This window comes from Pelmatolapia mariae, linkage group LG5 (assembly GCF_036321145.2).
Source record: "Pelmatolapia mariae isolate MD_Pm_ZW linkage group LG5, Pm_UMD_F_2, whole genome shotgun sequence".
In the NCBI taxonomy this organism is placed as follows: Eukaryota; Metazoa; Chordata; class Actinopteri; order Cichliformes; family Cichlidae; genus Pelmatolapia; species Pelmatolapia mariae.
Window position 1 is genome coordinate 34322938 of NC_086231.1, and position 26395 is coordinate 34349332.

General features: G+C 40.1%; 1 protein-coding gene across 3 annotated transcripts in view; it reads right to left on the bottom strand.

The window, feature by feature from the left end:
- The window catches only part of iqsec1b (IQ motif and Sec7 domain ArfGEF 1b), a 241046-nt gene that overhangs the window by 129972 nt on the left and 84679 nt on the right, over window positions 1-26395 (bottom strand). For 2 of the 3 annotated variants that reach the window (XM_063474839.1, XM_063474845.1), the window contains one exon: window positions 16654-16761. The exons of the other annotated variant lie outside the window; for it this stretch is intronic. In XM_063474839.1, coding sequence (XP_063330909.1) covers window positions 16654-16761 — 108 coding nt within the window. Of the gene's footprint in view, window positions 1-16653; window positions 16762-26395 lie in introns of those variants that run through there. 3 annotated transcript variants of the gene reach the window in all.

Genomic DNA, 26395 nt, shown 5'->3' on the forward strand with positions numbered 1-26395 from the left:
GTCATAGTCCCAGGTTTTTGTCCCAGTTTGTGCTTTCCTGAGTATGATTTTCTTATGTTTCTGAGTTTAGTTCTCCACTCCTCGTTTAGTCTATTTAGTTCCCTTTCGTGTCTAGTCTTACCTCGGTGTTCTCCGTCCTCTAGTGTCTAACTTCCTGTGTTAGTTATCTGTGTCTCCCTGTGAAATCTGTCTTGTCTCCATGTTTATTTGTCATGTCTTGGTGTGTCTGTCTGGTTCCTCTGTTCTCTCTGTGTCCCTCTCTCTCTCTCTCTGTTCCTCAGTCTCTCACCTTCGTTCTGTTTCTTTCTAGTCTTGTCTCTGTCGCCTTCCTTCATTCCCTGTATTTAGTCATTGAGTTCAGTGTGTGTTTCCCATTTTTTCCTGTGGCTGGTCTCTGTCTGTTTCCTGTTTTATTGTGACAGTCTTGTGTGCGTTATGTTTAGTTTTTGCTTCCCCTGTTTCGTTGGTTGGATCCTCAGTTTGTCTCTGTTCCTCGTCATGTCGCTGTCATTCCCTCCTTGTGTGTGTGTGCCCTGTTTACTCAGTCATGTAAGTTCTAGATTCCACTTTAGGCTGTTTATTTCTCTTGTTTTGTGTGTTGTTTCCTGAGCTCCAATAGCAATGAAGCTGTGTGAGTTTTGAATCTACCTCTGAGTCTGCAATCTGGATCCGCTAACTGCAAACCACCCACTCACACATGACACTTCAGGAGGTGGTCATGTCACCCCTTTACTTCAGTTCTTACAGAACCCAGTGTAGTGGCTCCACAGTGTAGTTTTAACACATTCACCTAAAATACCAAAAACATTGCCATTCCAAGACCAGGAGGAGGCATAAATTCCAGGGAATGCACCAAGAAGGACATCTTGCAGAAAATCCTGTGCCAATTCAAGTATGTAATCCATTGGCTGTGGTGACCCCGTTGCAAATAAGGGAGCAGCTGGTTTCATGTGAATTATCTAAAGTCTAAAAAGGTTGTTGATAGATCTTGTATTGTCCATAATTACCAATGAGAAGTTTACCATAATTTTCCTGTCTAGCCAGCCCAGCACCCAAGTCTCCTCGTCTGCCTCCCACGTTAAGACGTAAGGCCGCTGGGGGCGGGATCGGGGTGTCAGCCAGTGACTTCAGTCACCTCTGGCCATCTGGCTTCAGCCCTGCTAGACTTCACTCTGGGGCTTATGGCCTCTGCTACCCAGCCTTTGAGCCCCACCGTCGCCCAGCCGGGCCCGTCAGAGGTCAGTTCAAGAAATGTGTTAATATTATGACTGCACTATACTATGACTGAATGGAGTCACACTGCCAACTTAACATATTTATCAAAGTTAAGTGAAACAAACACGAACTGTGTAAGTTAATTTCAAGAGTGTAAAGCTTTTGTCATGTGAGGTCCTTCCTGTATATGTGGAACAAAACCAAAGCAAACACATAAAGAGCCACAAGACGAATGCTAATGCCTACCAGGGCTGCTAGCATGACTGTAGGGTCTTGTAGAGTTAATTTTCAATGTTTAATGATTAGTCTTAGCTATTTCAGTTCAATTGACTTAAATGTTATAGCGTCAAATCGCATCAACAATCCCTTTACAGTGCTAACCTGACGTCCAGTTGTGTACTGTGGAATCCCTGTGTTTGGGTACTCAAACCATTTTCCACTTTGGCCATTGGTAAAGTTAATTAATATGATTCAATCATTACTAATAACTAGGTGGATGAGCTAATGAAGAGATAAAAAAAGGTTTGACACATTGACAGTAGGAAAAACCAAGTAAAACCTAGCTTTAGAGAGACACGAAAGCTTTCTTGTTTTCAATAATTGAACTAATGAGTCCCAATAACACGGTAATGATTTGTTGATGCTGAAACATGACATGTCACACTGTAATGAACGTCTTAAATTGAAGCTGATGCTGGCACCTGTTGTCACTTACAATGTAGGTGCCACCATGGAAGCAATTATCCTCGCTTTGTTATTTATGTTTGTAGAGGAGCTGACAGATTTTACAGTAACACCCTCATTCACATTCATTAATTTCAAAACTTGCAAGAGTTTGGCATCACTTGAAGCGCAGCCAATACCTCTCATAGGAAGAGCTGGCAGGGATGCAGCTAATGACCACTATAAAGGAGAACAAAGCTTCTAATCATTGCAACTGTATTGCTTTGTGGTTCAGTGGAGTCAGAGTGAAGAAAGGAGACATTAGACGGGACTTGTGCTAGTATATCAAGCTGACCACTGGTTCATTGAGCGCTGCTGGACATTATAAATTTTACATGTTGCGGCCGTTGTCGATGCTGACCGCACTCGCTCTCTCACTCACTCTCTGCCTGTTCCCCAGCACCACAGAAAATAACACACCAACACGCCTGCAGAAAAATCCAATATGCTGCTCTGTTCCAAAAGCTGGGCTGAAACTGAGTAAGTGAATACGCTCGGATTACATTTCACCCTCTTCCCTCCCAGATGGCCCCTAATCTCAAATTACAAACCATTTCAGGAAAGCCGGAGAAATGGAAAAATCCTGGACCGTGGGGTATTGTTGTGGATTGTTCTCCACAAACACACCGACACACACGTAGAGGTGCTTCATGAAAAATATTTGCCAATAAAAACACAATAATGCATAACTAACAGCAGATCAATTACAACAGGAAAACAATCAATCAGTGCAGGCATGCAGGCACCGCCTCTCCTGTTGTGAGCACAGAAAGAGAAAAAAAGGAAAACAGTCAGAAAATGTAGAAATATGTAAAATCTCATATTCTCATCGCTTCTGCACGCCATTAATCAGTAGGAGTTTTTAAAAAAAGGCTCACATTTGACTAAATAAGAAAAAACAACAACAAAATAATAAAAAAGGAGGAAAAAGTAAAGTTTTCTCATACATTACCTTCTCACCAGGCTAACAGTTTTTGCACTAAAAATGTGCACACTGATGAATTAAACAGGAGAAAACTACCAATTTGTTTCTCTGGGAAACAACTGCTTCTGCGTGGGAGGTGAACATATTGTGTCTGTGACACCAGTTGGCTGTTTGTTAAAAGTCCAGCAAGTGCCACATTGTGGTGTCTGATTTCATGCAGCTCTTTTGATGTGGAGAAGTTTTTATGTCATCTGGTTGAGGCTAACGAAGAGAAAGCAGAGGGATCAATGTCGCTGTTACTGCTGGCCAGAAGCACGGCTCACTCTGAAAACACCCTCTCAGCAGTGCCGAGCCTCGGTCCAAAGAATCTATTTCAATGGTAAGAACTCCTGAGAGGAGAGCAGAAAAACTATCCGGCAGAGCCCAATTCACAATTGATTGCTTTTAGAGATCGAGAGAGAGGGGAAAAAGAAGTAGAGGCGGGAGGTAGTTATTGGGCCTGACCGAAAAAGATGATCACAGTGATGAAGTGAAAGGGACTGAATCTATACTGCACATATCTATACAGACAGGAGGGTCATTTCAGTGTAAAGTAAAGCATAATCTCTCCACACACTTTCATCTCCTCTGAGCTCGCTTGTGAAGTTGGAGTGATGGCTATCATCGAATGAGCTCTTCATTTGGAGCGTGTGAATCTCTGAACTATGGAACACTTCAGTGAGCGTCTGTAGTAATATTATGCATTACTACACTGCTGTGGTGCATGCAAAAAAACATAAATAAAAGAAAGGAAACATAGGATTAATAGGAGTATTTATTAAACAGACATTCAGCTGTGTGAAGGTTATTGCAAAAGACTAAAATATTGATTGTATTGTTTATTTGACTTCATTTACATGGACACAGCTGGTGCTTTCCCCATCCATCAGTAGTCATCAGCCCACGATGAGGTATGTGGTAAAATCACAGATTGCACAGTAAGTGGTCAGAATGGGAGTGATTAAGAATAGCAGATGTGCTGGAAAGTCTCTAGACATGCTAAGACGATAATCTTGAACACAAGATCAGCCAAGTTTAAGTTGTATACACTCAACATATGATTCTTTAAAAAATGAGGCAATAATTTTGAGTAAAATGGAACAGGAATATATAAAATCAAAGGTTGCTCTTTAAGGAAAATGTTATAAACTGAATCAAGTAAATTTGACCAGATTCCATTAAATTAGAGGTTTCACATTTCAGTTATGTGACAAAATTAGATAGACAAATTACATGTAGTCAGATTACTTGAAGTCAGCATTTTTGACATAAAGTGTAAGGTGTTGATTTTATTAGATTTTTTATTTTATTGAATTTTTATGGAACTTTTGATTACATCCCATGTTAAATCATTATAGAAAGGTGTGATTGTTACTTACTAACGTTTCAATGATGCAACTGCTTTCTTTTTTCTGAGTTGTTTTGAGAGTTCTTGCAAGTACAGTCGCATCAATATCGAAAAATGTAAGAAGTTTTGAACCATCAGAACCTTCCCTGTGTTTTCTTTTTTGGTTTGGTTAAACTGAGTCACCAAAGAGGTCATCATGAACCAACAGCTGCTCCCCGGGAATAATAGTAGAAATCCAGATGTGCACAGTCTTTAGTTTTTAAACTACGCACTTTGAACACCTGAAACAGCAGCTTTAAAACAGCTGATAAAATTACAATGAAAAACCTAAACCCTTTAAAATCTTGTCTGAAACATGACAAAGCGCAAAATGCAAAGGTGCTATCTGAAGCTAATGTATTGCAAGTAAGTTCAACACATGAGAGAGAAAAAATAGATCCAATAGCAACTCCACAGCAACCACCGTCCACTGGCTTTCTTTGAAAGGTTGTGAGATCAGCTCAAAGCAAGCATTATAAACAGCTTCAGCTTGGTCTTGTACATCAGCTTCATAAACTGTAAATCTTCCATCTAAGTACCAAATAAAATTGAGCAGCACATGTCTGAGGGTTTTTTAATAGAGGCACTTAAATGCTGTACTATAAAGAAGGATCTCAAAAGAAGACTCAATGAAACAACTATTATTTAAAGTATTTATCGGCAAGAATCGACCTCCAAACTAAAAGAGCGGCAGCATGTCCTAAAGAAATTTTAAGGGTGGTTCCTGCAAGTGAGCGCAACCTCCGAGCAGGGCTTAGGATTGGACCTCACATATTCACACTCCACAAGCTGCATCCAGGCCTCTCACCAGCGCTCACACACACTCATGCATCCTCTCACAGCTGATGGAAAGTTAATTAACTGCCTTTTTGAGGCAGCAGGTCTGTGATAGCCCAGCCACTGATGCGGCCCCATTACGCAGCCTTTAGCAGTGATGAATTATTGCTCCTTCTCTCCTGCCTACCCCCCCATATAAGTAGCGACTTGAGCCCAGGGGAAAGATTGCTGTAGTTCACTCTAGTATGTTGTACACCAGGTAGATTGCAGTTCTTGTAGAAGAGGAGGAAAGGGAAAGGTACAGACAATAAGCCAAAACAATAATTATACGAAAAAATCCATTAATGGAAATTGAAGATTACTACTTTCTTTTACCTTGAGAGAGGAAGTAAGCAGCCTTTTCCCTGCTTTCCCATTGTTTCTGAGCAGATAATGATGGTATAGCTGTAACACATATAGCTCCTGTTTTATTCTGCCAGAGATCAATTATAGCAATATGCTAACCTCACAATAATATATTGCAATACACTACCGGTCAAAAGTTTTAGATTTTAATTTTTCCAGTTATTGATTGCAGCTGAAACCATTCAAGTCCAATGAATAGCTTAAAATGGTACAAACGAAAGTGGTGAGAAAAAAAAAGGTAAGGTTACCCAAAACTGAAAAATAATGTACATTTCAGAATTATACAAAAGGGCCTTTTTCAGGAAACACACAATGGGTTAAAAATTTAAAACTGTTCTGCACCTGATGCACTAATTCCTACAAGTGTTCCAATGTTTCTGGATTATTTACAACCCCCGCTGTCTGCATAAAAGCAGTGTTGGAACACACTGTGGTACCATACCCTCGTGAGCATCAGTTGAACAGTACTGTACTGCAGAAAGTAGTGTGTTGCTACAAAATGGCAAAAAAAAAGGCAATGAACAATAGAAGAGACACAGACCATCATAATACTTAAAAATGTAGGTCTTTCCTACAGAGAAATTGCAAAGAAAGTCAAGGTGTCTGTCATGATCCTGAGTCTGTGACTCAGTGATTTTGTGTTTGGTGTATTTATTGTTATTATTTGTGGGCTGTTTTGGGATGGTTTGTGTTTTGGATACTGGGTTTCTGGGTTTGTGCTCCCTCTGTTGGTCTCTGGTGTTAGTGTTCCCCTGTCTCGTCAGGTTAATCAGGTCCAGCTGTGTCTCCCACCTGTGTGTGATTTCCCAGTGTCCCTCTGTGTATTTATAGTGTGTGCCTGCCTGTGTTCCTTGTCGCGTCGTCTGTGTTCATCCTCCGTGTTACCCTGCGTACTCTGCATTACTCTGTGTCTCCTCTATGTGCTCTCCCTGCAGTTCTCCTCCCGTGTTTCAGGTTTGCTACTCTTTGGTTTAGTTTCCCCCAGTTTAGTTCATCCTTGGTTCTGTTTTGCCATCCCCTCTTTATGTTCAGTATTCTTAATAAATCACCCTCACATCTTAATAAGTGCTGCATTTGAGTCCTCCTTCCTCACCTCACACGGCCGCTGCCCCGAGTTGTGACAGTGTCAGTGAGTACAGTTTCCTTCACCATCAAAAGGCACTCAGAAACAAACTCTGACAGGAAGAGATCTGGAAGATCCAAAGCCACAACTGAATCAGAGGACAAGTTTCTGAGAGTTAACAGCTTGCGTGATAGGCAACTCACAGGACAACATCTTCAAGCACAGCTTCATAGTGGTCGTAGTAGCAAGTCTCAGTTTCAACTGTGAAGAGACGACTTTGAGCTGCAGGTTTGACAGGATGAGTTGCAGCAAGAAAGCCAGACGTCAGAATAAGACAAAGAGACTTGTCTGGGCCACGAAACACCGGAGTACAGTGACTGGAAGACTGGAAGAAGGTATTATGCAAAGATGAATCAAAATTTGAAATCTTCGGTTCATCACGCAGGATCTTTGTACACCGTCGAGTAGGTGGAAGGATGGTTCCACAGTGTGTGGCATCAACTGTCAAACATGGAGGAGGAAGTGTGATGATCTGGGTCTGTTTTGCTGGATCCAGGGTCGGTGACTTGTGCAGAGTGGGAGACACTCTGAACCAAAACGGCTACCACAGCATTCTGCAGCACCATGCAGTACCCTCTGGTATGTGCCTAGTCGGTCAGGGGTTCATCCTACAGCAAGATAAGGACCAAAACATAAGTCCAAGCTATGCCAGAACTACCTCAGGAAAAGAGAACAAGATGGTAAGCTTTAAAACATGGAGTGGCCAGCACAGTCTCCAGACTTAAACCGCATCAAACTGGTTTGGGAAGAACTGGACAGAAGAGTGAAAGCAAAGCAACCTACAAGTGCCACATTTATGGGAACTTCTGCTACAGATATGGGAAGAACTTTCTGAAGAATATTTGATTTCTATTGTAGAAAGAATGCCGCAGGTGTGTTCAGCTGTTATATCTGCCATATATCATACATCTGCCAAAGGTTTAGAATACATTTTGGTCTATAAATTGATTCCATGATTTGTTTTTTTTATCTCCACTTGTTTATTTGTACTATGCTTTCATTTTAGAGTGCAATGAGACAGTAAACTGCGTAATTTTCAATAGAAAACTGGAAAAATTGGGTTGTTGCAAAACTTTCTGTTGTTTTCCAGAAGATCCTAGATAATACCTAATTAAATGCAGTTTCGGGAAGGTTACTTTTAAAATGTATTCCACTACAGATTACAGAATACATGCCCCAAAATGTATTTTGTAACATATTCCGTTACGTTACTCAATGAGAGTAACGTATTCTGAATACTCTGGATTACTTAATATATTATCAAACTTTTTTACAACTACATGAATGTACTATTGCTGTGTGATTTATTACTATTACTGGTTACTCGCAATACCAATACCAACTAGATTTTTAAATCTTAATATAAATGAGTAACAGTAGGGTGAACATTAGGTAAGGCTGCACTTTTTGCGGCGATCTCGTATAGAAAACTACTCCGCGCGTATATAAAACAGGTCCGCGGCTCCGAACCGTAGTAAAGGGACCTCTGGCTAATACGTCGGGTTCATGTCGGGCTCGTAGCTGAAAACTAGCTTTACTTTGTTGTCTGGGTCAACTTTGCTAGCGAGAGACAGAGAGAGGCGTTGAAAGGCTGCTCCAATGGAACTTATTGTTTCAGAGGAAAACACGAACACAGTGTACAGTCGAGTCTTAATAGCTTACTTACAACTGGGCTAAACTGCCCATGAGGCTACATTCTTTAGGGCTATGCCTGTAACACTCTGCCTATTGCCTTCATATTAAATAATTTTTTGAATAATAATTTTTTAAAATATTTCTTCATGTCATGTTGCGGGTCGCAAGTAGAGGTGACATGGGCAGCGAGATTGAGACACAGGCATTAGAGCCTCTTAATGCGTATTTTGTTTGGGTTTCCACCGGCGTGGGATTACCAATTACCAATAGAGATGGCATAGCCTAACATATGAGACAGGAAAAGACCGCTGTCATTTATTTCAACAAGGTAACTGTATTCTGAATACCACCCTTTTAAACAGTAACTGTAACAGAATACAGTTACTCATATTTTGTATTTTAAATACGTAACGCTGGTACATGTATTCCGTTACTCCCCAACACTGATTAAATGTTCAAAAACACCAATAAAAACGGTCAGTCACATTCAGATGCAAATAACAGTTTGCATACTGGGGTGACTGTAGCTCAGTAGGTAGAGAAGGTCATTAGCTAATTTGGTTGGTGGTTTGATCCCTGGCTGCTCCTATCCTAGGGCAAGATAGTGAACTCCAAGTTGCTCTCTGATGTGTTCATTAGAGTGTGAATGTTTCACTAAAAGATCTTTGGTGTAGAAAACATGGGAGAATGTTGTATAAAATGCTTTGGGTTTAAAAGTGCTATTTACTCAAAAAACCTTGACAAAGTCGTCATCCATTTCATACAATGGAATAAGACTGTGCCTATAAAGAGAAAAATTTGGTTTCTGGAGCCAGGAGGTTTTTCCTCACTGAGCCTAGACCCAAGCAACTCAGCTGGTTCCTTTGGCAGATCCAAATCTCGTACCAAGTCATTTAACTCTGGTTGGGTGAATAACTCGGGGACAGATGGGCAGCTAGAAGATGGAGCTTCAAAGTCCTCATCACTAGAATGTTATGGATCTATAGACAAACAGTACTATCATCAGACTCTTCTCTCTCATTAAGTTAGCCAGTAAAAATGAGAGGTGGTATTTCATCTGAATGCGGTATAGATCTCATTGCTGAGGGCAGGTTAGGGAAACCAGTAGATGATTTCGTTTTGAAACTGTAAAAGGAAAAAAATTATTCTCAAAGTGCTTCCTACAACATGCCTCATCCACAGAAGCACTTTTTACTACACTGAAGTGGTTTCTATTAAACATTTACACACATCTCAAGTTGTTCACTGATAAATGCATCAGAGAGCAACTTTGGCATGCAGACTGAGCAGCCAGGGATCAAACCACTAACTTTCCCATTAGCAGATGACGTACTCTAACTCCTAAGCTATAGCCACCCCTGGATCCAGAAATATTGACTAACGAGAAGAAGCAGTCATCAAAGTGATTCTGTGGCTCTTTGCATACTGTTGGAATACCAAAACCCAAGTTCCTTCTTTTTCCCTTCGTCCATGCTGGGAGGTTTTCGACAGATGCCTGAACTGGATGAGGCTGGGTTGTGGCTCGTGTTAGTCACTCGGTTTAATACCCAATAAGCAAAGTATGCCTCTATGCCTCTTCTCTCAACTGCTGATTGTGGAAAAACATGATCTGACATTATGGATACTTTAATAGATATTATTTGTAAAAAAAAATCAGCAACTTGAAATTTGTAAAGAATTGATTGATTTAGGTCTGGACCATTTCATGCTTGCTATCTCTCTGTGTCTTAGTGGGAAGAATTCTTTCTTTAGTGGACACTGAAACCTTTATAGGCTGGAAAACATGAAACTCTCTCCTGCTGTTGAAGGAAGAATGCTTAAAGAATGGGGTGCTGCTTGTGCTGAAGGTGCATTCGATTTGCACTAAGCTGCAGTATTCTTTGGGGATGAACACGTTGTACAATATCACCACACTACACACAACTTTGAGGGGAACTAAAGGAATTTAGTATTACGCTGGGACAAAGCTGAGAGACTTGCAAGAGACAGAGTTTAAAAGAATAGTTAAAATCAAAACAGCCGATGAAGAGTTATTCTCTCAGTCTCTAAAATAACTTCAGCCCAGAAACACTGCAATTCCCATAATGTGATATAACTCACATTGTGAGCAGTGCTGGGTTACTCCAGTAATGCGATAAGTAAATTATTACATATCACTCATTGTGTAGCACAACAGGGAAACAACTGAGGAACTCATGATGATTAACATGTCCAACAATGAAGCCGCTTTCTCAGCTGGAGAAAGACGGATGGCCCACTCTAGGTTGGGAATCAGTAATTGCTTCAAGTGAAGAAGTTCATATATCTGTTGTTTGGAAGTGGGAGAAGAGAAGAGTAGGAATTGGCAGAGTGGATTGAACAGATGATGTACAGACTGTACATCATCTGTTCACATGTAAAGCTGTTGTATACTGGTCGGTCTGTGTTCCCATCCTCACCTATGGCCACAAGCTGCAGGTAGAGATCCAAACAGTTGATTTGGCAAATACTAACTTTAAAAACTTGCATTTAGTTAAAAGTGATATCAAAGCTCATTTAACTTCAGGTAAGGCAAAAAGGAGAAACCCAGTTTATTAAGGTAAATAAAAGAAATATAATGTCTCTATGTAATGTAATGTCTCATAGTACTCTAAAAATAATATGTTATGTAGACGAGTCCTTCAAACTCAATCTTTTTATTTTTAAAAACGCAGTTCACTAATGGAAGGGTATTACAGGCAGAATAGTACTTCTGGCCATTTAAAGTTATCTAAGTGTTATTCTCACATTGCTCAGAATAGAAAATAGTGTTATAACTCACGGGGACTAACAGCAAAACAGACACAAGGTAATTTAACAGCATCTAAATGTGTGTTCAGCAAACACCAGAGAATGTATTTCTACCGACGCCCGCTTGCGTTCAGATGAATGTAACTGGGACAGAACATTCACAGAAATCTATAAATATTCCCACAGCTCCAGTGACAGGCATTGTGGTTATTTATAAATCCCATTCAGCTGAATGTGCCGAACGCTGCGTCACAAATCCCAAACAATCACACAGATGCAAGGAGTGATCTGCAACTCCCCACCCCAAGCATCAGCGCCATGCAGAAAATTGAACACATTTTTAATTACAAACAAAACAATAGATGTTTCCAAGACAGAGCGGAGACGGCGGCTCCACAATCAGGCAGCGTAGTTGCAGAGACAACTAAATCCCCAAGCGCTATTGTGAGTGACTTCAACACAGCTAGCCGGAAATAAAAAAAAAAAAAAAAAACATTTATTCAAGTAGATGTGTGACAATGTGTGGTGCAGCAGAGATAAAGCAGAATAGAAACATGAGTAAGCAACAGGTTTAACGATGTAGGGCAGCAATTTAGGAGGGGACGGACGCATCAGTACGAAAGTCGACATCAAAGTGAGCCTGGATGAAATGAAGACGCAGCTGACTGAGTGGGGTAAGGCTAACTTTGCCTGCATGCCGATCACACACACACACGCAGCCACTCCCACCGCAACTTCAGAGGCACCGAGGAGCACAGCCATTTGTCAAGGGTATTGTAGCTTAACTAAACCAGCCGCTCACTTAACATCTCAGCACAGCATAACAAAATTAATATTTTGTAGCATCAGGCAGTCTGTCATGAATTAAGCAACTTAGCATCTGATGGGAGGATTGTTGTCTTATAACAGAAACAAAAGCACAAAAAGACAAGACTATTTCTTACCTCACCAAGCTAAAGACATAAAAACATAGCATGCATTGCAAACTTGATTTTTTTGCTATTCAAATGACCTCCAGTTGAGATTAAAAATTTACTACATTAAGTTAAATATAAAACGGAAAACGCTTACACCAGGGCAGATTGTAGAGATGCTAAAATATAATCTAATTTCACTAGCAATTACTGACTATTATAAGACAGCTGCATTTAATGCAACAATTTATCAGCCTACCTAACAAGGAGCCAACCTATCAGCAAATTAGATGACTAATATAATAACAGTCACTGATGTGTATCCTCAGTTTCACATCAATTTTGTGTTGCTTAATGCATGAAAAATATTTATGAAAAAAACCCACAGTGGGAATGTTGTTCTAAACGTTGGTATCAGTATCTGTTCATCCCATTCAAACTCAGTATTGTGACTACCTGGAGCAACACAGACGTGGTCAACGTTGGCTCTGATTAATCCTCCACTCAACGGCAAAAAGAGGCATGGGAACAAATTATCATTTAAAGTCAAAGATAAGAATGTTGCTTGAAGTGCAGAGAGAGATGTTAGTGGGGTGGTGGTGATATACCTGCTTAACACTCTGGAAATCAATCTCACTCTCTTGCCAATTTTAAATGACAAATTCTTAACATGTTTTGAAAAAAATACAACACAAAAAACACAAAAGTACTTCTTGTTTGACTTCAAACCATAGGGTCAGGGTTCAGGGTTGGGGTCATCATTGATCAGAACGGTTATGTTTTAACAACAATTATGTTGTTACTTGCGTTACAAAGGTTCTTCAGTTATCTGTGCGGCAGGCAGAACGAAAGGAAAAAATAAATCAGACAAATGTGTATTTATCTTCCTGCGCACTCGAGCTACAATCAGCTGATTTGAGTTCATGTGCAGGAGGAGGAAAACAGTGGAGCGATCTACAGCAGGTCGAGGCAGATGGCCCCGCCCCTCCCTGAGCCTGGTTCTGCTGGAGGTTTCTTCCTGTTAAAAGGGAGTTTTTCCTTCCCACTGTCACCAAAGTGCTTGCTCATAGGGGATCATGATTGTTGGGTTTTTCTCCGTATGTATTATTGTAGGGTCTACTTTACAATATAAAGCGCATTGAGGCGACTGTTGTTGTGATTTGGCGCTGTATAAATAAAACTGAATTGAAATTGAACTGTAACAAAATCAATGACGGGGCAGGTTTGTAGCCTCCATTTCTATCTGTTCATGTTTCTGCAGTGATGATTGCTTTGAAGTTTCTTTGGGTAGGTCATAAGCTTAGCTTTGTGTCGCTGGCCGTGTGTTCATACATGAATAGTAAAAGAAAGCTTGTATGTGTGTCCTCATTAGGACAGGGATGTGTGTTGGTGTGTGGAACTGTAATTTATATTGTTAACTGGTAATTAGGTGACGGTGCACTTCTGGTAAGACATGTTCAGAGTAACGAGAAAGTAATGCTGAGTAGTGTAAGAAATTACTTTCTCAGGTGAGCAATTAACAAATAGTGCACAACCATCACTATCACCAACAACACATTTAGATGGTTTGGTATTGTTTGTTACAGTATTCTGTGATTCCCACCCCACACTTCATAATAGTAGGGTTGAGACTAAATCACCAACAAAATTTGACCTGGTGTTACAAAGGCCCTACTTGAAAATCACAGAATCTAGAGGCACTAATTTACAGTTTTGATTAGGTTGTAAATAGTCTGTCTTTTTTAGAACAGGAACAGCTTCCTATGATTCTCATTGTTTTTCACAATTATCCAGTTTTTTTGATGCAAAGAACTTAGTTTCTTCACTAGCTAATGGAAATATTGGAACACTTTTAATGCAATCAGCACACCATGTTCACAGTGTATAGTGCACACACGCACACACACACCCACACACACACACACACACAAAAAAAAAAAAAAACACATCAGGCTTCAATGAATTAAAATGGATGCTGACTCGTGCATATGTTGCGATGCTAAGAGCAGAGCACAAAGTGAGAAAATGAATCTTAACCTAGACCAGGCATACTCTTTTGTTGGATCTCTGCTTGAAGGCCATACATAATAAAGAAATGACGCCATCACCAGTTCATCAGCAGTTCTCAATGTAAACGGGTTTTACGTTGATAAAACCCTACAGAGGGACATCAGGTTCCAACTGTGCCTTCTGGAGAGTGCAGATAGAAGAGAAGGAAAAGATGAAGTGGATACTGAGGTTTAAAGAAAACCATTTACACAGATCACTACCTGCTGTCAGATTCACACCATCTGATGGAGCTCAAACTGGAAGTAATCTGGACCCAACTCCACTGGCAACAAACATAACAGTTGCCTAAAACTCAAGTAACATCCAGCTTTGCAAGCCTGGAGTTACACTCACTGAGCTTTCATTAAAAAGCATAAAGCATCCAAAAGGAGCTGGAGAAAAATAAACAAGACAAAGCAGACCATAGTGAGACACGAACATATTGTCTTTCAGTATGCGGCTCTGTGGATTTGGGCTTTTTCCCAAATGCAAAATTACTATGTTTTTTTTTCCAGAATTGGCAATATGCTGAGATAAAGCCTGGTTAAACATTACCAAGGAGGGGACACCTGCACATTAGTGAGTCTGAACAGAACACCCACAAACAAATGCAATTCTAGCCAGACATTTGCACTAATGAACACAATCCAACACATTTACAGCTCCAAGGTCTCAAATAAAAGAGCAAACTGAAGCTGGTGGTCAGTCGTGCTGACCCATGGACCCTTCAGTTCCCCTACGCTAAGCTTCTCCTACTGACTCAGATGCAGTTCATACAGGTTGTACATCAAATTTCCCAAAAGTACTTTTTATATCAGAAATGATAAAAAAAAATGCTATTCTACATAGAAGTAAATTCAGGAACAAAGATTGGGAACATTTTGATGATGTATCCTGTACTTTGGGGCATGTACCAGTTTTGCATTCAATTAAATCATTTTCCTTTTCCTTTTCATTTTCCTTCTTTGAATTTCTTCCTTGGCTAGATAAATGTAGTCGTGGGCTGTGTGCGCTCAGGTGTTTGGAGCTGACCAATAGGAGCAGCTTTAGCAGGTATATTTGCAGGATGTGTTGCTGATCTGAACTGTGGAGCAAGACCGGTTCGAGGGCTGAGGTAAGAATATCAGGCACACTGAGAAGAGCAGGTCTGTCTTAGATTCCTATTTTAAGCATAATTTCGAGAACACAGCTTTGGCCATCTTTGTTGAAATTCAGTACTGTCTGTTCTGCACTACACAGTATGAAAGCAGTTCTCTGTGTGATTTCACAGTTTGAATCGTAATAATCTTTTATTAAACAATTTCAGTTTTATTATTATTTGCTTGAAAATGCAATAATGGAGAGGAAAGAGCAGAATCACAGCGATTCTGCAAGACTATCAAAGTCCAAAAGAAGGGAGTAATCTTATCTCTAGCTGTTACCTTTTCCTGCTGCTGACACCCTTAATCTTATTTCCACCAAATATAAAAGCCAATAATCTGTCTCTAAAGCTGATCCACTATATGGCTGCATATTGCTTCACAGTGTGATTTCTACCTGCAGCAGTGTGTCACCATGTCTCTCTGTAATTTTAACATAATTGCATTCATTACCCAGTCTGCACACCTATGTCTTATTGTAAGCTCCAGCTTGACCCAAACTTCATTTGGAGCACAACTCCCTGGGCAATTGTAATTGATGTGCACTTGCTCTTCGTGTTCCTCGGCAAACACTTGTTAATAGAGCAGGACAGCTCAAGACCTCGCTGTAATCACAAGTGTTTAGCGCTCATTCTTTGTACTCACTTCATCACCATGCCTAATTAGAATCAATAAACATGGTGAGCAAACATTAATCATCAGGGCTTTCACTATTTCCTTTTACAGACCAAAGCCCAGAGGGTGAGGTGTCTTAACCTCATCTTTGCCACCGTCCCACAAACCTGCCTTTAGAACCGCTCTCGAGCACAGTGCTGGATATTCCATAGATATAGCTAGGGTGCTGTCAGGAATAAAAACCCTTTGAAATTGCCATGAAGCTTTTGAAGCCCGTGTCCCACTGCTCAGCTCGCTGAGGGTTTTCATCTCTCCCCATCTCTCCTCATTTGCAGAGCTCTCAGGGCCTCACTGAGCAGCTGTAATGAACTCCAAGGGAAAAAAATGAAAAGAATCCATAGAGGGGAGGACTGTAATGGACAGCCAGTCAGTCATGTACTGTATATGCTGGAGGTTGCTTTATGCAAACAAGCTGCTTGTAATAATCTACAAATCTGTTTTAGAACAGCAGGGCTTGTTACTCATTTTCAAACATATTGTTCAATACTGAAGGGGAGAGGCATCGGAAAGGGGAGATGCGTGCCCTCTTTATCCTGCAAAGGAATGCACTACCCCACTAAGCTTCAGCTTCGCAGCTCTGGTCGTAATGGGTGTTGTTCATTTTTTATCTGAGCAGATTTGAGGAGGCCACCCATAAGCTAGCTCGCAGCAGGCGATGGAAGCTTTCACCAGCAAACGGAAATGACTGACAAACACTGAAAAGCAGAATGGGGAATGGGAAGATCAGAAATGAGATGTTTTATCAGGCTGATAAAAACTGTATGGACTACCACCAGGACAGAAACAGCTGTAATGGAGACAGACTGTCAGAAAATGGGCTTAGAAATTCTTGGGCTGATGAATAGTTAAAAAAACAAAAGCAAAACCCTTTAATTTACCCAAAAGATGCAGACTTCCATTTGCGACAGGGGTAACTCCTTCTACATGGAGGGGCAAAAAGGTTTAGAGGGATCTCAGAGACTTCTACGGGCAATGAGGCGTGCCGCCTGCAACATAAAAAGAGAGAGGCATGTTGAAGTGGTTCATAATGCACATTTTGTGAAGTTCAAGAAATTATAGCAGCACATTTTCACTCAGAACCAGACAGCAAGTGATGCATGGGCGATGACATGTTGCAGCATGAACTGTGGTGTACTGTATAGCAAGAAGGGCAGCCCGCTCACTCCCGCCGAGCTGAATGTTGTGCTTGGCAGAAAGAGAGATTACTTCAGTCCACTGCCTGCAGCATTTTAATGCCTTCGAATCAGAGCTGAGAACTCGCATATATGCACAGTGGGCTGAATCAGCACAGAGAGCTCTGAGCCAGGTAGAGAGCAGAGAGAGGAAGAAGAGGAGGAGGAGGAGGGAGGCAGGAGCTGAGGCGTGATCGAAATGTACCAGGCTGAGAGTAACGATACCAGAGAACAGGAAGGAAGAAGAAGACAAGAGGAAGCGGGTTCAATTACTCTCTATTATCTACACTGTTAGCATCAATGACCTTCATAGCTCCAATCTGAAGTGTCAGTTACTGTCTATAGTAATTACCACTTTTGTCATATTTTAAGAAAATGATTTAAAGGTGCTCCATGTAATACAGAAACCTGAGGAGTTGTGAAGTGTCATATTTAAATTAGAATCACTTTCATATCCACTGTACAAAGTCATCATCTGGGGCTATTTTCTCCAAGAACATCTTTGTACGTCTTGTATAAACCCGCTGTATCGCTCTCACACACACACACACACACACACACACACACACACACACACACACACACACACACACACACCCACACACCAAGCTGCTCATTTTATAAATAAATGATGATTGTTTCAGTTCTTTCCAGGAGCCTGTGCCTAAAGTACAGAGGAGGAAGTTCACCTTCAGGATTTCCAACACGTGTAAATAGAAAAGATGAACGGATCCACTGTGGCATCATGCATTGCTTAGTGAAATCCTGTCGTTAAGCCACGAGCTGAGTGGCTTTTTTGGCTGTCACCATCTTCGAGTTTTCACACCACACATGACAAGCAAGGTTTGGATCAGACAGGGAAACTCTGACGGAAGATTTAAAACTAGCAACCGAGACCATAAAATCATCAAGAAAGTGTTTGCTTAGATTACTTATCTCTTCCTAAATGTAACCAGGCAGGTTTTGATTCCTAAACTAAACCAAAATGTGTCTGAAAAGTAAAATGAACAAAAAACAACAACTCACCAGCAAAATCTAAATATAATAAATCATGATAACCTCACATTTTACACAAGACATGAACTCCAGTCTTCTCTTTGGCCCATTTGTCTACTATGTTTTCCTCCCCATGTGGGTGTTAATGCTAACGTGTTTCTTTAAATCATCATAGCAAGCAAACTACCCAGTACCTGAACCGTTTGACCTGGTTTACAAAAAATTCTAGCGAGGGACAAATGCAGGATGGCACTGATATGACTGAAATTCATGTGGCAATACTTTGCTTAATTTATATTACATTACAATATATTAGCTGGGATGTATTTATGAAAGGACAGGTTAAATACTGCCAATCTCTAATAAGTCAAAAGTCTGATATTTCTCTGAGGTACATGTAACAACTCAGTTGAATTGGGCAGATTGAGATCATGTTCTTATAACTGAAATAGCATTTTGGAATTGGTGGGTTGAAATAAAAAAAATCTGAAATCCACCAAGCAACGATGACATCATAGAGCGAGGACACTTTGGGCGGCATGGTGTTGTGCGGATTAGCACAATCATCTTAACAACAGTGTTCTCTCTGTGCTTGTTTCTTTTACATGCAGCTCTGGTGTGCATGTTAGATTAACTGGGGATTCTAAATTATTCGTAGGTGTGGATGCAAAATAGATAAAGTGCTGTTTGATTGTATAATGTGGCCTGAAGTATAGAGCACTCTGAACGGCCAGTAACACTAGAAAAGTGTTATTTACATGTCTTTCATTTCAAAGAGCAAACACTTGTTCATAGAGCATGTTGTTCACAAAATGTTTTTGTGCAAATAACCTCCCAGGATCCCAGAGAGTCAAGTCAAGGCTTTGCTAAACAACGAGGAGTGAGGAGGCAAGGTGGGATCAGGAACCAGCCATCGGGACGAATACTATACTGCCCATAACTAAACCAGCTATACATCTCCCCTCGGTGTCTAATTGCTGCACCTAGCTGAGAAATGGAAGCAGTAGACACTTGTCATTGAATCCCTTACAGTGAGGACTGATGCCAACTGGTCCACTAGATAATGTGCTGCTATCGGATGCTGAGGACGTGCTGGTCTGCTGACAGTACTGAGCCTGTTCACACTGTACGCTCACAAGTCCTGACCTCCAAACGTAGCAAATGTACTTTCAAGGGAGGTTTACCTCACAGAGGGATTTTAAAGACTTTCCCAAGTTCTGAGAATAAAATGTCTTTTTTTTAAAGTCCTTGCAAAGTCATTCTTTGGGGACTGATATTTTCCTATCTCTTTACACTGTCTGATACTCCCACATGCATCAATCACACAGAAACAGAACATTTTCTGGTGTCAGAAGAGCTCTGTAAGCAGCAGTGCAAATGCAGAACTGATGCTTAAATGGAATGCAGCAAATTAGATTGGGCTTGATGAACTTGTAAACCTTTGAGCTTAGGCAGAATTAACTTCAAGAGGTATTTCTGTAAGGCTGATACATAAACAAGCATAAAAAAATTGCTTTGATCAGCTTGATATAAGCACAAGACTGTATGTGAGGAATACCAATAATGGTTTAACATGGAAAGGATGACGATTTTCAATAGGTTTCCTAAATAAAGCTAAATAAATATTTGTCTTGATGCATGCTCAATCATCCAGGTAAGCAAATCCCCCAAAGTTGATTCTGTTCATCTGGTCGTAGTGTTTCATCATCATCCAAGTGACTTCTTCAGTCTCAGCTGACTGCAGGTTTCCCCAACCTTATAAACAGTACATTTGCACAATGACTGAAACCAGCCCACTGAAGGAACAATGGGCTGGGAGGTCAGTTCCTTGATCATTAATATGATCATAAACAGATATTCCACTGTGGTAGATTCCTACACATCTAACTTAGAAAACAGTCAGCTTTGATGACCGACTTTTTCTGCAGATGTGTTTTACATTCTTCTGCAAATCTCCCTACAGGGAAGGAGGCGACCTTGTTCATTCACTGAGATCAGCAGCACACTTTCCAGTTGGAGAGTTAAAAAATGACTCTGTAATGTTTTACAGTATCATGAACTGCAAGTTCTAACTTGTGAATGATGCAGTTCGGGTTGATCTTTTATTTTTTTTAATGCAGCTGCACCGTCACACAAAGGCATCAAACAGTGCACATAATTTCTTCAAAGCTTTGCTTTGCAGCAAGAGTTTCCGCATGATGTCTCAGACAGAGACCCCGGTGCAAAGCTGCAATTCAATAAGATGAAATACCCAGCTGCACATGTCACCATTGTTGGGAATTCTGAGGTCAATTATGCAGTATTCCAACGTTCTGAATCCGGTTTGTCTTTTATTTAGGTGTCACTCTGAAATGTTAGTGCTTTGGCTTAATGCAAAGCTGGAACATCCATACACACAGAGCACTGAAAGTGAAAGTTTGTGATTTGACTGATGTTTGTGGTGTAGATTGTTTCAAGATACTGGGCTGAAAAATATTTGTTTAATGATTTGAAACACTTAAGTATAACAGATATCTGAAAAACTAAGAAATCAAATGCTTCCTTACTTCAGTGTACATATACACAGTGCTTAACAACTTTATCAGACCCTCTGACATGAAAAAAGGAGAAAACACATAGAAATGTGTCAAAAACTTGTTTGGAAATAAAATTTAATGTTACTTTTTTAGACTTAAATTTGAGCTGGCACATCAGAATCATCTGAGAACTCAGAAATGAATCAAGGACAGCATTCAAACACTGAAGCTAATATTTTTAATAGTCCCAATTCAAAGCATTCTCATTATTCTAATAAGCAGATAATTTCTGGTTTGACAGTGTTCAGTCTGATGTGTCCTCTTCACCTTGGTGAAAAAAGTAAAAGTAAATGTAAATCCTCTGAAGGCACTGCACTTGTGATTGGAAGACCCTGTGTAAAATGTAAAGCAGCACAGTAGTGTGCTGTGTGGATAAACATGCCCTACAGGACAAATGGGTTGTGGTCTTCTGTGACCTGGAGCTGCCAGTAATAATCTCTCCTCCGTGGAGGTTAAGTCCTGGAGGAAGATTTCCCACTGCCTCCCACATAAGCCTTCTGTTATCACAGGAATGCAGGTTCTGCAATCGCTAAACACTTCCTCCCAAAACCTGTAAACTACCAAAAGTCTTACAAAGTGGTTTCAAGGACTAATTGAGCGCAGTAATTGGGGGATATGCTAGATAATCATTTACAGACCCACACAATCATAATCAATACATACATACACTGGTTCAGATTTGAGGAAAGACCCACCGCTATCAACACCTCCTCAAAATACCACATGTCTAAGTTTAGAATTGCAAAATAATATAGAGGTACTGTTAAAGTGATAGGTCATTTTTTCACACTATTATTGGACACTAAATAAGCCAGCTCTTGTGTTACAGTACGAATGGTAGTGTCAGGAATGTTTTTTTCCTGAGAGTTTTTCATTACACTATATTGCTATACTGCTATCATCAAATATACAAAATGACAAGCTTATCCAAGTTAACAGCAATGAAATATACAATTAAAACTACCCATTATTTAGATGACTGGATTATATATGTGCTTCACTTTAGATGAAAATGGTGCGGGGGATTCCTTCCTCCAGTTCCAATCAGTGCTAGTTTATTTTTTATCCTCAGTAGGAATAAAATTTCCCAAAACACCACAAACTGATTGACAATATTGAACAGTCTAAAATGCAAAGAACAACTAAATCATAAAATGACCGTCAGCTTCATTCAACTTTGATTTTAAATTCACATTAAGCCAAAGCTTGATGTGAATGTTACTGTTTTAGAGTGCAAAAAACCATCCCCGAACTCCTAGAAATATTCCTACTGCGCCAACCACATGCCTAATCTTTGACATCAGAATTCCCTGCAAATGTAAAATCTTCAGCTTATTCTTTCAGCTTATTAAATTGCAGCTATGCACTGGGCTGCTCCCTGCAGCATCCTGCAGTTATAAGAAGCACCTCTGGAGAAACTACAAACACGGGTTGTTGGCTTTACAAGCAGTAGTGCTGCTGCTGTGCTGGGTCCATATAGCAGAGTAGGCACGCTCCAATGTGAAAATATCAACCATAACCATAACCAATTATTCACTTGATCATTCAGAAATGAGAACTTAGAGTCCAAGAATTTGTAGAACAAATTTACAGAGCTTACAGAGATGTTTTCACACATTATTAACTCAAACTGGAAGTCAGTCTAAATCTGACATGTAGATGTCTACTGTGGCAGAATATTTATTTATTCTTTCATAAATTATATAAGTACAAAGTACAAAGTCAGGTTGAACATCACTGCCTACTATGTAAGGGTTGGTTGCTGGCTGCTGTCATCTGTCATAAAGAAGTAAAATGAGATAATCAGATGTGTTTTGTTAAAGGCTACTCACTGTCGTAGCATATAATGGTGAATAGACTGTAAAATAATGAAATAATGTTTTTTGTAAAAGTTAAACCGCCTAAAAGTCAGTTATCTAAATTATGTGGACCCCTAAACTGTTTAACATCAGGCAAATAAAGACATAACTGGGAAAAAAATCAATGAATCAATTGGTCAATGAAATCTCTATGATATTGGTGAATCTAATAATAACAATATATAATGGAGAGGTTAAAGTTGCCTGAAATGATCTGGAACAATGTTCTGCCGCCTTCAGTCAATGAGCAGTAAAACTGACAGACATTTAATGTATATTACTGTCTAATGATCTTTTTTTCATGATGGCATGGAGATACTTTGCTCAGTGATAAAAAAATAAATAAAAGCATCTCATGACCCACTTACACTCTCAACAGATCCTTTTTTCTTTTTATCCCTGTGATGTGTTCATGGTACAGATTTAAAGCTACAGCTGGTGTTTCATCAACCAGTTAATGCTACTAAAGAGGAGTGAGCGAGTAACATATTCTTAAGTTGCAGGTAATTTCAAACACAGCTTTTCAAGCAGCTGAAGAAATATTATTATTATCATTCAGTAATGTATATACCTTTACATATTGTACATATATTTATTACTTTTTAGATTAGCCATTTTTATATTTTGCTTGTTTTACATTATTGTATTTTGCACAACTCTGTTGCTTGTGAAGCTCGCACACAAGAATTTCACTCACATGTACTGTACCAGTGTACCTGCACATGTGATGTGACAATAAAAGTGATTTGATTTGATTTGATTTGATTACTAAACACAAAAACTGTTTCTGTGCAGTTTTTCACTAGCTAGTGTGCAGTTGCTGTGTTACCCAGGGAGAGAAAAAACAGATGAATGTGTAACACTGAGAGATGGAGGAAGTTGTAAAAGTGGGATAGGCTATTGCAAAGATAAACACTGCTTAGCAGGTGAAATTTAGCAAATGCGAAATTTAAATCTTACCGTCCTAATTTTAAAATTTAAGGTTTTAAATCAAAAACTGATACTTTCTGCTGAATTATGTTTCGTAAAACATCTTGGAAAAAATAAATAAAGTAAATTAATGTTATTCAAACTGCATCAAACCTTTATAGTACAGTGTAGTCCAAACCACTCTGGTTAGCTTGCAGAACTGTGGTGAAGTTTACAATGACACACCGTGTATTGGACTGCTACACACCAGACATGGTTTTCATGGTCAGGCTTAGGTTAGAGTGTAGCAAACATCTATTAAAATATAAATTGATGATGATGATTAGATTCACTCATTGACTTCTCCCACTGACCACATGCAGTGTGTCTGTATTATAAAACAGGCACACTGCATCATTACATTTGTCTGTAAATGCAATGTTTTATTGTTACTAATCACTATACAGCTACAACCACAATATTTTGTGAGCCCACCGTGTTTTCTATACAGTCTAAGGTCTCCAAACACGGGTGGAGCATGTTACAGCAGTTGCATATTTTGAAAGTGACCTGTCCCATCCCCCACTGCAGAGGCAACGAGCACTGGTCAGTGAGTTATTTACTTTCAGGGTCATGCATCACTGCAGCCACACTGACTGTACAAAAAAACAATCATCTGCATTTGGTTTCCTGAGGGAGAAGAGAGCAGGGAGAGGAGGAGGGTGTGGGAGGTTGGGGGTCAGGTTCCACTGGTAATGGTGTCGGTGAGGAGTCAATACTGTATGCTCCCTCTCTTAATCAGCACAGTATAACAAGGTCAGCTCCTCTGGAAACACTGCTGCACCGTGGCCGATCCAGCACCATCTGTGGTGGTGGTGTCCGAGCCCTGCTGCAGCACACGGGACACAAGAACTTTATCATGGGCGTGTGATGGCACAGTCTTCAGGAAAAAAACAACAACAATAACAAAAAAACCCCACTGTGACTTCTTAACTTGCTCCTGTTGGATGAGTAACATCCGCTAGTTATGTAACACAGAGTCTGCTGTTTGCTGTGCTACTCAAACAACAGGTTTAAGCGGTTTTCCTTTACATAATACCAAAATCCAAATCTTTTTCTTTCCTCTAGATGAGCCGTAAGCATGCTTACTAATGGTATTACTCAAACTAGAGGGCCACAGCTCTCTAATGTCAGATATCCTGATACTCTTTTAGTCTATGGGTTTGTGTTTTCTAAGGCAAATGCTCTTACACAACAGGGAACTCATGTCCTGATAGATTTAAAATATTGATGTGTGCTGATTATGACAAGATCAGATTATTGTTTTTGCTAAAAGTGAAATTTGTAAAAATGGTGATTAATCTGACAGAGTGAAATATTGAAGGAATCCAATTAACCTTTCCTGATTCAGCGTGAGGCTTTTGGAAATCGGCTTTGCTGTGGTGTGCCTCCCACTATCGTTCTCGCCATCTCTTTTCTCTCATCAGCTTTGCATCACTGGAGTCCAGAGGGAGAGACATTTATAAGCCTCAGTAGTAAATACAAAGATTTAATTATTCATGGAGCCTACTACCCAGTTATTACCATGTAAGGAGGAAGGGGGAAAAAAGGAGGAAAACCTCTCAATTAATTATTGTAGTTTATGGCACTTTCGAGCATGAGTGTCTGGAATCTGTGTTACAGGGGAATCTTTGTTTACAACTGGGCCACTCGGCTGTGTCGTTCGTCACCACCACAGGCTCAAAGAATCGCTTCATAGTGCATTCACTGCCTATATCTCCTTATCCCCCAGGAGCAGATCAAGGAACGGAAAAATAAACAGAGGCCTCGTAACACATAAGCACAATTAGGAATGCCGGCCCCTCAGGCAGCGCAGTTCATGAAGGATAACATACAACTTTCAGGGGAACGCCGAACAAAACGGAATGTGTCAAAGAGTCAGGCCTTTACAATTTATCATCCTCTGTCAAACACATTAGCAGAGCTGTATGTTGCTGTTCCTGTGGACTTTCACAGTGACGTGAGAACTTGCATCCACAGTTTCTCTGAGGAAAACAGTCCAAGTTGCTTCAGAAGTCCATTTCTGCCCTGAGTCAAGTTGTTGTATGTCTCTGCATATTTAGTGCCATAATGACGATTCAAATTTTAAGCAATCTAACAAAGGCAAGAAGCAGACACCACAGATCCGCTCCAGTTCGCCTACCGACCCAACAGATCCACTGAGGACGCCATCGCCCACGTCCTGCACACCACCCTCAGCCACGTGGACAAGAAACAGGGTAACTATGTGAGAATGCTGTTTGTTGATTACAGTTCAGCGTTTAACACAATAGTGCCCAGCAGACTGTTCACAAAGCTGAGGGATCTGGGACTCAACAGCCGTCTGTGTGCATGGGTGTTGGACTTCCTCACTGGCAGAACTCAGGTGGTGAGGGTGGGTAAGTAAGTAAGTAAGTAAACTTTATTTATTAAGCGCTTTTCACAGATAGACCATCACAAAGCGCTGTACATAAATATTAAAATAAACAATAAAATCAATAGACAATGTACACAATATAAAAGATCACATGTAAATAATGTAAAAATATAAAATATGAAGAGATCAACAAAAGGCTTGTTTAAACAGAAAGGTTTTTAACTGTTTTTTAAAACAATCCACAGAGTCAAGCAAACGTAACTGTAGAGGTAAATTGTTCCACAGCCTTGGTGCAACAGACTGGAAGGCTCTGTCCCCTTTTGTCTTCAGTCGTGTACGGGGAACAACTAAGAGACTCTGAGTCTGTGAGCGGAGATGACGAGCAGAAGTGTATTTTATAAGAAGCTTGGATAAATAATCTGGGGCCTGGCCATTTAGTGCTCTGTATGTTAAAACAAGAATTTTAAAGCGAATTCTAAACTCAATTGGGAGCCAATGTAAAGAATATAAGATGGGAGTGATGTGAACACGCTTGGTAGAACGAGTTAATAGTCTGGCTGCTGCGTTTTGTATTGCCTGGAGGCGAGAGAGAGATGATTTATCCAAGATAGTAAACAGGGAATTACAGTAATCTAAGCGTGATGACACAAATGCATGAATTAGTTTTTGCAGTTCAGCTGAGGAAACCATAT